This window comes from Caretta caretta, chromosome 7 (genome assembly GCF_965140235.1).
Source record: "Caretta caretta isolate rCarCar2 chromosome 7, rCarCar1.hap1, whole genome shotgun sequence".
Classification (NCBI taxonomy): domain Eukaryota; kingdom Metazoa; phylum Chordata; order Testudines; family Cheloniidae; genus Caretta; species Caretta caretta.
Genome location: NC_134212.1, coordinates 52,176,924 through 52,189,039, shown reverse-complemented (window position 1 = coordinate 52,189,039; position 12,116 = coordinate 52,176,924). Strand labels below are relative to the sequence as shown.

Here is a 12,116-nt window from a genome sequence, read left to right as displayed (position 1 = left end):
TCCATAATGCCAACTATAATAAACTTCAGAGCTAAGGGTGAACCGTTCAAGAAATATATGTTTGCTGATGAGGTTTTAAAGAAAGTCACAGCAGTGAACTGGTGGAAGTCACTTAAGCACTTGGATTCAGACACTGTTGAAGTGGTAATCTCACTTTTAACAACAGTAGCTTCTTCTGCCGGTGTAGAAAGAATATTTTCTTCCTTTGGACTAATTCATTCCAAATTGAGAAATCATTTGGGACCTGAAAAAGCAGGAAAGCTTGTTTTTCTTTTCCAGATTATGAACAAACAGGAAAATGAGGGTGAAGACGACTGAGTTAGGTGCAGAAGCCAATATTTTAAGTTTCTAATGTTGACCTAGCTGACAGTCTATTTAATTTTTGGTGGTTTTTTTTTTTTTTAAATTTCATCTATTTTACTTTAAAACAATTTTAATAAAAACAAACCTGATTTTAAAAATCTTGAATGTTTAACTAAATTTAAAAATTCATATGCTTGTTTTGTTAAAATATAATATGTTTGCTGCTGAAGAAAAAAAATTCAGAATACATAATGTTGTTTTAGTTAAATAAAACAATTTACATGTCTGTCTGGTGATGTTCTCCTTCTAATACAGCATGGCAAGAAAATCCTCCAAATATTAATGATTAACCTGTTGAATTGGAGATAGTTCACCTCCCAATGACTTCATAAATATCTGCTTCAATTACCTTTGGTAAATGGAATAACCAATCAGTCATTTTCTGATATAGCTGTAAAACTAATCTGAAAAGTTTTCAAAATAAAATCACTTTAAAAATGTATAGTGTGTACCTTCTAAAAATGTAACCTATATCTATCTCTGAGTTGTGAAGAATATGTATTACGGTTATGACAACCAACAAGAATGTACTTTTATGTAGAAATCCATGATTAAATTGAGTCTTCCTGACTAGTAATTTAAATCATGATTTAAATCAAATCCACCATCTGCAAATTTGACATAATTCAGGAAATCATATTTTGCTAACTCCTCCTGGTACTTAACTCTGAACTGGAGATTAGCCAACAAGAATGATTTCCTACCCAAGAGGTCGAGGTGTTTACCGCCCTTGTTAGTTGGGGGAGTCTTGGAGTACTACACCCTAGACCTTTCTCTAGCCACTTGCTCTACTAAGGAGTGTGGCTGATGAGTGGGGGGGAAAAAAAAAAAAAAAAACCTCTGCCCCTTTAGCTGGCATGAAATATCATTTCCCAGCTCTCCTTGGGGTAGGGGCACAAGAGGCAGGGGTATGCCACACTGATCTAGCAGGGCCCAAAATGGTTTGGCTAACTGGAAGGGCCACTCTCAAGGGGCCAGAGGATGTCCAATAGGTCCTGTTGCATATCCTGGACCTCTCTAAACAGATATCTGCAGCTCAGTTGCCACCCTCTTTAACAACTCCTGATACGGCTTGTGGTCATCAAGTAGAAAAGGAGATGAAGCAACTGCCTCATCTGACGAGGACGACGACATACCTGTCGGAACTGGTTCAATCAGCTCGACCTCATCCACCATGCATTCTGACAAAGCCAGCTGGTATTAGCTGGGAGAGGAGGATCAGTGAGATTCCTGCACAGATCCTGGGTGCTTACTGTAAAGATCCCAAAGGCCCCAGGGCAACCAGTAAGGATCAACCAGAGAAGGAGTGGGCCAAGGCATCAGGTACCAGCAGTCCCCTGGGTAGCCATATTCAGAAGGAGGTGGACGGTTCCAATACCTTCTTTGGTCTCCGACCAGGCTGGTTTCCCCTGCGGGTGGGAAGCCTCCTCTGGAGTGTCAGATTCACTTGATGAAATGATAGGCTCCTCTTATGCTGGTGGTACTGACAGTACTGATGGGAGGATGGTTGCGGACATAGTCATTGAGGATGCTCTTCACCTCAGGGTGGTTTTCCTAGACATAGGGATGTCTTTATGAAGAGCCCAGCCTGATAGAAGGGGAGACTGTGGGTATGACAGAGCAAATATATTCTCCAGTGAGGTAAAGGCTTCAGTCTTCCTTTTGGTTTGGGGAGCCCCTTAGGAGGGTATTGGCAGATGCTGGTCAATCAAGGGTCTAGTGTTCAGGGGATCCCACAATGGAGCTGTCGGATGGTGTCCCAGCATTGATCTCCCAGATGGAACCGCTAGGTACTGCTCATTAGATTTGTGGAATGGAGATGGAGCCAGTACCGTCACATCCTTCTTCCTTTGGCCAATCCTTTTTGGACAGAAGGTTTATGTAGACCTAATTCTTAAGGACCCACACACAAGGACTCACCTGACTGACTGAGATGGGAAGGGGTCGTTTCTTGTAGAGGCAGATCTGGACAGAGATCTATCCTTATGCCTATATTCTTGTAGTGCAAAAGCACTGTTAAGGAATTGGACTTAAATTTTTCTTTTCATGATTATAATGGGAGATTGAAATGCTATTGTAAATTAAGGTTTTAACTACTTCTCCTGTTAACCACAAGACTGGTTACACTATGTATTCCTGGAGAGGACACATACGAAGGGGTTACTACTCACCTTGTGCAGTAACTGCAGTTCTTCGAGTTGTGTCCCTATGGGTGCACCACTTCTGGTGTGCATGTGTGTCAGGGTTCCCTCCCCACTCTGAACTTTAGGGTACAAACATGGGGACCCGCATGAAAGACCCCCAGAGCTTATTTCTACCAGCTTAGGTTAAAAGCTCCCCAGGCACAAATTCTCCCTTGTGCCTTGGGTTTAAGTAACGCTGCCACCACCAAGTGATTTAACAACCAACCAGGGAAGAGGACCACTTGGAGTTCCTCTTCCCCCAGCAATCCCCCCAAGCCCTTACACCCCCTTTCCTGGGGAGGCTTGAGAATAACATCCTAACCAATTTGTTACAAAATGATCAAAGACCCAAACCACTGGGTCTTGGAACAATGGAAAAAATCAGTCAGGTTCTTAAAAGAAGGATTTTATTTAAAGAAAAGGTAAAAGAATCACCTCTGTAAAATCAGGATGGTAAATACTTTACAGGGTAATCAGATTCAAAACAGAGGATTCCCCTCTGGGCAAAACTTTAAAGTTACAAAAAAACCTGGATAAACCTCCCTCTAGCAAAGGGAAAATTCACAAGTTGAAAACAAAAAGGTAATCTAACGCACCTTGCCTTATTTACTTACACTTTTTGTAATATCAGAGACTTGTCCAGGATGGTTTATAGAAGGAGTTTTTTTTGACCTGATGCTTCTCTGCTTTCCCCAGAGAACACACCAACAAAGCCTTTCTCCCCCCCCCCAAGATTTGAAAGTATCTTCTTTCCCCATTGGTCCCTTTGGTCAGGTTATTTGAGCTTCTTAACCCCTTACAGGTAAGGAGGAATTCTAGGCTACCACCAGCTGTATGGTTATGACATGCCCCCCAAATCACAGACGGTGTTGGACAGCCTGTACCACACTGGTTGGGATTTCTTCCTGGAGCGCTAGGAGAAAGAGTTAATAAGTTAATAATGCACCTCTAGAGATACTACTGATTATATAAAAAAATAACACTATGTTCCACATTTCAAGAACGATTTTAACCAGTTGATGCTGGGGAACTTTCATGGGAGAGTGCATCAGCCACTTTGTTAGAAGCTCCTGAAATGTGTTGTATTTCAAAATCAAAATCTTGGAGAGCTAAACTCCACCGAAGAAGTTTTTTGTTGTTGTCCTTGATGGTATGAAGCCACTTCAGCGCAGCATGGTCTGTTTGCAGGTGGAAACGCCATCCCCAAACGTATGGGTGTAGCTTTTCCAGAGTATACACAATGGCATAACATTCCTTTTTGCTGATTGTGCAGGGACTTTCCCTCTCAGACAGTTTCTTGCTGAGAAATACGACAGGATGGAATTCTTGATCCGGTCCTTCCTGCATTAAAACTGCTCCCACACCACGCTCGGACGCACCTGTGGTTACTAGGAACCGTTTGTCAAAGTCTGGGGCCCTTAGCACAGGGTCAGAGATGAGTGTCACTTTAAGCTGATTAAAGACCTTCTGACACTCTTCAGTCCACTGAACTGCATTTGGCTGTTTCTTTTTGGTTACGTCTGTCAGTGGGGCGGCGATTTGGCAGTAGTGCGGTACAAATCACCTGTAATATCCGGCCAAGCCTAAGAAGGATTGGACCTGTTTCTTTGACTTCGGGACAGGCCACTTTTGGATACCATCCACTTTGGCCTTTAGGGGGTTGATAGTTCCTTGACCCACTTGGTGTCCAAGGTAAGTCACTCTGTTTAGGCCTATTTGACACTTCTTAGCCTTAACAGTTAGTCCTGCCTCCCTTATGAGCTCCAAGACTTTTTTTTTTTAAGATGTTCCAGGTGTTCTGCCCATGAATCAGAAAAAATTACCACACTGTCAAGGTAGGCGACTGCATATTCTCCCAATCCCACTAGGAGACCATCTACAAGTTTTTGGAAGGTGGAGGGTGCATTTCGCAGCCCAAAAAGGAGCACATTAAATTCATACAGCCCTACATGGATGATGAGGGCTAACTTTTCCTTGGCGGATTCATCCAGTGGTACTTGCCAGTACCCCTTGGTTAAGTCTAAGGTAGAGATGAACTGGGCACGTCCCAGTTTCTCCAATAGTTCATCTGTGTGTGGCATTGGATAGTTGTCTGGGTGAGTTACAGAATTTAGCTTATGGTAGTCCACGCAAAAACGTATCTCCCCATTGGGTTTGGGAACTAGAACCCTGCCAACAACTGCAACAACCATAGTGGATCCATTCCCAGAGGCCCAGCCAAAGCCAGTCCCAGAACCGGAACTGGCAAAGCAACCAGCACCAGAACCATTGCCAGCTCTGAGTCCAGCGCTTGCAAATCCGTCTACAACTTCAACACCAAAGGGCACCACCGAGCCTGCACTGGCAGCAGCAGCAGATAACCCTATACAAGAGACTCAATCAGAGCCTGAAATACATAGTGCACCCTCGGAGAGTGGTTCACTGCCAACGGAACCTGCTCCATCACCTGAATCGCTTCCAAAGGGACCAAGCCCAGGTCCACAATCCAGTGAGGAACTGATGCCTCCAGCATCAAGGGAACAGTTTCAGGCCAAACAGGAAGCAGATGAAAGCCTCCAGGGAGCTTGGACAGTGGCAAGGAGCAACCAACCACCTCTCAGCTCTTCTAATTGATCCCGGTTTGTTGTAGAAAGAGGACTTTTATACAAAGAAAGTCTTTCTGGTGGGCGCCAGGAAGACTGGCATCCTCAGAGACAGTTGGTAGTTCCAACTAAGTACCGGGTAAAACTATTAAGATTAGCCCATGATCATCCTAGTGGCCATGCTGGGGTGAACAAAACCAAAGACTGTTTGGGGAAGTCCTTCCACTGGGAGGGAATGGGCAAGGATGTTTCTACCTATGTCCGGTCTTGTGAGGTATGCCGAAGAGTGGGAAAACCTCAAGACCAGGTCAAAGCCTGTTGAGACTTATGCAGTTTTGGACAAAAACACTGGTAGACGAATGGACTGGTTAAGATGAAATTTCAATTTTACCCTAGGTAAGAATTCAGGGCATGGGCATAAAGAAACCTTGTCCTTGAAGAACACTGTAAAGGGGGACCTACCATCAAGGCCCCAATTTCTCCAACCCTATGGGCCAACGTGATAACTACTAAAAATGTCATCTTCATAGATGAGTTATGCGCGTTGCCACTGGTTCAAATAGATGTCTTGAGAGATATTTAAGTACCACGCTGAGGTCCCAAGTTGGAGTGAGGTCCTAATCTGGGGAGTAGAGATTCCCAAAACCCTTAATAAACCTTAATGACATAGGATGAGTAAATATGTATACCCTTTCTACTGGAGGATCAAATGCTGATATTGTGGCCAACTGAACCTTAGTCAAGATGACAACCCTGATTTCTTTAGCTCCAACAGGTAATCCAGGATGGCATAGCAATACGGATTCAGGCACAAGTCGGTGACAATGACACCAATGGTAGCGCATCAGATCTCTGCAGGTAAGTTATTTGGGTTGACTCCTTTTTACTGTTCAGTAACACCTGCTGCACTTCTGAAGAGCAGGAAGATTCTAACCCTGTGAACCAGTGATAAACCATGCTCTGAGGCAGAGAACCCCTACGATGGGGTGAAACACATGATCTGTACCCTGGGAGAGGAGATGGGAAAAGGTCAGAAGTTTGAATGGCAACTGGATGCATAGGTGGTGTAGGTAAGAGTGCCGAGCATATCTCGGCCAGCTCGGTACTGTAAGGATATCCATAGCTTTGTCTTGTCTGATCTTGTTCATCACCCTTAGTATTAGCTGTGTTGGAGGAAAGTCATAGAGCAGACCCTTCATCCAAGGGTGGTGGCTAGACATCCTCTTGAGCAGGATAGAGGACACTTCTTGTTCTTGGACATGGAAAAGAAATCCACCTGTGCAAATCCCCACCTTTGGAAACTCTGAAAGTCCAACTCCCATTCATAGTCCTAGGAGATGCGCCTACTGAGAACGTCCGCTGTGGTGTTCTGAATGCCTGGGAGACAGACAGCTGAAAAATTGGATCTGATGGGTTATTCACCAGTTCCACAGCTTCATAGTTCTGGCACACAGGGAGGGGGCATCTTGCTCCTCCCTGTTTGTTGATATAGAACATGCAGGTCACATTGTCTGTCATGATCCTGATTGATTTGCCCCAGTGAGGGGTAGGAAATGAAAGCAAGTGTTCCTGACTGCCCTGAGTTCTAGCAGGCTGACGTGGAGACTGGTTTCCTGAGGTGGCCATCTGCCCTGAGTTGTGAGGGCACTGAGGTGACCTTATCCCAACAGCGATGCATCTGTTGTCATGGTTCTTGTTGGAGCTAGGTGAATGAAAGAGATGCTTGCACAAACGCTGGGCTGATTCTTTTCCACTAGTCTAGGGAGTTCCTCACCTGTAGGGGAACTGTGACCTGCCTCTCCAAAGTGTTTCTGGCCTGTGAATAAGTCATTCTGAGCCAGCCATAAAAGCAGCAGAGGCATAGCTTTGCCCAGTCGGTCACCAAGGTGCAAACTGCCATGTGTCCCAGGAGCTGTAGACAGTTTCTTGAACTGTCCTGACCAGACCTGAAAAAATTATGAACCTGGCTACCAACGAATCCAAGTACGCTCCTATCAACTGTATTTTCTGTACACGGGCTAATTGTGGATTTTCTTGCATTTAGATGCAGACCCAATTCCTGAAAAAAAGAGAAAGCAGAAGACAGCACTGCTTCACAAGATCAGTCTTTGAGCAGTGATTTATCAGGGTACAGGAAGACTAAAATCGCTGCTCATCAGATGTAAGCAGCCACTACCACCAGGACCTTTGAGAACACCCGAGGAGCCACAGAGAGGCCAAAAGGAAGTACTCAGTACTGAAAATGGCCTATATTAAAACATAGGTGTTTCCTGTGTGATGGGTGTCTTGCTATATGGAAATAGCTGTCTTGTAGGTCATAGGTTGAAAACCAATCACTTGCCTCTACTGAAGGGATTATAGCTTCCAGAGTCACCATCCTATGTATAACAACTGCTGCAAAGACGGACCTGGTAGTGGTGTCTGTGGCATCCAAGGACACTTGAAAAGAACTGAGAAGATGGACTGAAATTGTTCCCTATGTTTCCCTGTGGAAGAAATTTCAGTACATTTATTATACCTTGTAAAATTATATTTAGTAATGATCGCCTGATAGTTTGTGATCTGAAATTGCAGGATCATGGATGAATAAGACTTCCGTCCAAAAAGGTCTAGCCTCTTTTGGTCCTTACAGGAGTAATGTCGCTTACGCTGCTCATTTACTGTACGCACTACCAAGGAGTGAAGTGGAGGGCTGGAGAACAAAAATTCTGAGGGGGAACATAATATTTCTTATTTGTCCCTTTACAATGGTAGTGGGTGTTTGCCACACAGTCTTAGCTGAGTCCAGGAGCGCCTCATTAATGGTGGGAGTTGGACTGTACAATGTCTAGCTGTTTGTGGTCTGGCAAATGGCTGGCAATGTACAGTCCAGAGATCCCACCACCCTTGTTGTCATGCACAAGGATCTTTTCTGTGAATGTCAAAAAACAGGTTCCTACACAGATACATAGGAGAACCCTGTACAGAGATAGAGACTGAATGGAGGTCTCCTTTATTCTCCTCAATATCCCCCCAATTATGGGGAAGAGGCACCAGCAGGGTGGAGAGTCCTATGGTACCAGAGGGTGATGGTAATCTGCGGATCGAGGTCTCAGTACCAAGAGACACTTGGTACCCATGAGCAGTGGGGACTCTGGTTCATCTACCTCAGACAAGCCCTTAAGAGTACATTAATTCTTGCGGTACTGAGCAGTGGATCAGTACCAACATGGCCGAAGTAGATGGTACCACTGATTGGGAGCGTAACATCCCAGGGGCCACTGGTGTCTGGAGCTGTGGTTTTGCCCAGCATCAAGGGTGCCTTGTAGGTAGGTACCAGTGGCGGGCTGTGACTGACTATTCCACTCTGGAGAGCTTATCCTTGCCCTCCTTGTCTCTCATAGATAGTACCAGGGTCCTCGCTGAGCTGTGTTTCTCTTTAGAGCTCCGGGACTTGCCGGCCCCACCGGTACCAGAGGAGGAGTTTTTCATCTCGATGGTACCAAGCCAAGAGGTCGAGGCTTCCGAGACCATAGATCTAGCAAGGGACAAGATCTAGTTTTGTATGATGACAGTCCAAGTGCCTATTCTTCAATGGTTTCTCAGAGGCTTCCATAGCCTTCCTCTTTTTAGGGGAAACCTGCAACAGCCATTGAAGGGGTGCTGGATTTGTCCAGAGACAGGGTTACAGTGGAGGTCTCCTGACCTGACTCAGAAGTGGGTTGAAGGGAACATGCCCTCATCAGCAGCCTCAGTTTAATTTCCCTGTTCTTCCTTGCCCCAGATTTGAAGGCCAGGCAGTAGTTGCACTTCTGGGAGACATGGGACTCCCCGAAGCAACAACACACTTGGAGTGGCTACCACTTACTGACATAGCCTCTCAAGAATAAAGGCAACATTTGAAACTCTGGAAGCGAGACGTGACCTGCCAGGAGAATAAGGCTCCCGGAGGAACAGGAAGGAGACAAAACAAGTAAATCCTCTCATTACTTATAGCTTACTAACTATAAACTATCTACTAACAACTAAAACATAACAACTAAATACACTACCTAATCCTAAACCAAAAACTATAGGTAAACTGCACAAGGGAATAGCTGAGGCACGCTCAAGGCAGACACGTTAAGGGTCCATCTCAGGCCAAAGCAGTTGAGAAGTAACTGAAGGCAGTTCACCCACGCATCCCTGTATAGTCTTGGAGTGTGGTACCAGGATACACAGGATGCATGTGCAGGCTAAACAAACACTGCTAACAGAAAAATCTCCAGTCAAAGGCTCAAGAGGCACATGTACACCTGCAGTGGAGCACCCAAAGGGACACTACTCAAAGCAACAGCTAAAGTTGATAACAGAAATTGTGGGATTTGGAGAGCATTTAAGATTCCTAATATTCTTTAACGACTTGTCACAAGACCACTCTTAGAATTGCTTCTTTTAAGTAACTGATTTAAATACTCTCCCCCCCCCACCCATCGGACTTAGTTAAGATTAGAGAGAGACAAGGTGGGTGAGGTAATATCTTTTATTGAACCAGCTTCAGTTGGTGAGAGAGTCAAGCTTTCGAGATACACAAAGCTCCTCCTCAGGTCTGGGAAAGGTACTCAGATGTCACGGCTAAATACAAGGTCAAAGAGATAGCACTAGTTATTGAAGTTAGTTCAATAAAAGCTATTACCTCACTCACAGTCTGTCTGTCTAATATCCTGTGACTGACATAGCTACAACAGCACTGCATACAACAATTAAGATTACTCACTTTTTCCATTTGTAAACTATTTAGCTTATCCGTAATAAACCAGGCTTACCTACCCTTAGACAAAAGTCCTTTGCTATGTATAAACTTTTTCAGTTATTTATGATACACAGAGAGGACTGAGTATTGATTTCGGGACTAATAAACCTTCGCTGTAGTTTACTTAGATAAAAGTGTCCCATCCAAGTGCAGACCCCCTCTCTAAAGTGTAATCTCTATTAAAAGCTGTCCACAAAGAAGCAACTGTAACTGAAGTAACCATTGCATGTTTATGTTTTGTTTTTATTTTCCTTTCTTTACTAAGGAAATAATCATAGTTAATGACTGCGATTGTTTTGCTCGTCTTCAATCCTGGTGTCCCTTAAGATTGTGGTTTTCAACCTTTTTTCATTTGCAGCCCCCTTTGGAAATTTCAAATGGAGGTGCAGACCCCTTTGGAAATCTATTGTCTGTATATACAGGAGTTGAATTCTGTTCAGTGAGTTTTCAGTCTAAGTCTTTCGCGGACCTCAAACATAGTCCATGGACCCCTGGTTGAGAACCACTGTCCAGAGGCATAAAAAGGACCATGTGTGACTAAAACAGTGGGAGTGATATCCCTGAGTTGGTATTAAGAGACATAATTATTCAGATTTGGCCTACTATTTTCTGTTTTTCTAGACTATACATTTTAGTAATTTGAGTAATTATATAACTTGGCACTCAACAACTTAAAGACACCCCTTTCTACCCCACAACACATCAATCACAGGGAACAGACTACACAGAATCCAAATGCTCTTCCAAATTATTGTAACTTGTCCCACAATCACCAAGTTCACAATTACAGCTGCAGGAAATAACATACTGAGAGCTTTTTAGTACTCTGGTACTACTACTCAATGACAATGCCACAACAACTAGAGAGTGACAGGACAGCACAAGACTGCAATGTCATGCAGCAATCATCCTTGAATGACATATCAGCTGCTTCACAGGAAACGAACACCTGACTTTACGCCAGCAAAGGCAACACAACAGCTTTCTAAAACAAAGCCTCAGACTAAAACACGTTTTTTTAGACAGAGAGGAAGAATGGTCTTGTGGTTAAGGAACTGCTTAAGGACTCCAGGTTCAATTCCCAAGTCTGTCTCTCACTTTCTATGTGACCTTGGGTAAGTCGCTTTCTCTTTCTGCCTCAATTCTTCATCTGCAAAATGGGGGTAATACTACTTCCTTTCTCCCACCCTTTGTCTATTTAGACTGTAACCTCCTCGGGGCAGGGACTGTCTCTTACTTCGTACATGTACAGCACCCAGCACAAGGGAGCCACAAACTCTGTTGAAGCCTCAAAGGCACGACAGCAAGATAAATAACAGAAGATCAAAATAAGTTGGCAGCATCCCTATAAGTTTTAGAACATAAGCACAAAGTGACTAGAAAATAATCACTCAGACTTAAGAGCTCCTCAGAGTAGAGACTTTGACTTTCCTTATGTTAGGAAAGCACTTAACACACTGTGATCACTATTGGTAATAAAGCATATCCACTGCAGGGACATGCATGAGAACAGTGCCCCCAGCTACCTCCTCGTTAAAGGCATAGGGCCAAAGAGGAGGCACTACATGAAGGACAACCTACAGGCAGGCTGGGGGTTGGAAAAAACATTTCAGCTTTTATATACAGAAGCCCAAAATCTCATTTCCTAGCACATTCTTCTCAACACTGCTCTTTCCAAAGAGATGGTTACTCACACAAAGATGTTGTCTTTTGGCATGATGTGACTTAACCCTTCATCCATTTGGAAAATTTTGTGGAATCGGTGATTATAAACATCTGTCACCACCATCTAAAAGAGTGAAGTTAGAGACAGTTAGACAAACTAAAATAATTCACAATTCATTTTTCTTTCTCAGACATTTTTAATGTTCACATCACCAAAGTGTTTATGGAGGCTCTATAGTGACACCTTACGGTTGATTCGACATACTATTAACTGAACCTAATCAGACCAATGAGGTAGAACAACAACAATTGGGCCTGAATTTTCTGAGACACTGAGGACCTGCAGCTCCCAGTGGCTTCACGTCAAGCCCAGTGGCCACTGTCCTGTGAAGAGGATATCATACATCCCAGTGCATCAAGGCCCAACAGGCTGGGATGTTAGCCAGAGATAACTGAACACTTAACTACAAAAGGAACTGAACTGATCCTCTGAACTGGCATGAGGTAACAAGTTATGGGAATCCAGACAACTTCCCACAAACCACATGTTTC

The 12,116-nt window shown here is 44.0% G+C and overlaps 1 protein-coding gene across 4 annotated transcripts in view; it reads right to left on the bottom strand.

The window, feature by feature from the left end:
• The window catches only part of USP4 (ubiquitin specific peptidase 4), a 96,103-nt gene that overhangs the window by 44,722 nt on the left and 39,265 nt on the right, over nucleotides 1–12,116 (bottom strand). For all 4 annotated transcript variants that reach the window (XM_075130657.1, XM_075130656.1, XM_048858929.2 and 1 more), the window contains one exon: nucleotides 11,594–11,688. In XM_075130657.1, coding sequence (XP_074986758.1) covers nucleotides 11,594–11,688 — 95 coding nt within the window. The remainder of the gene's footprint in view (nucleotides 1–11,593; nucleotides 11,689–12,116) is intronic.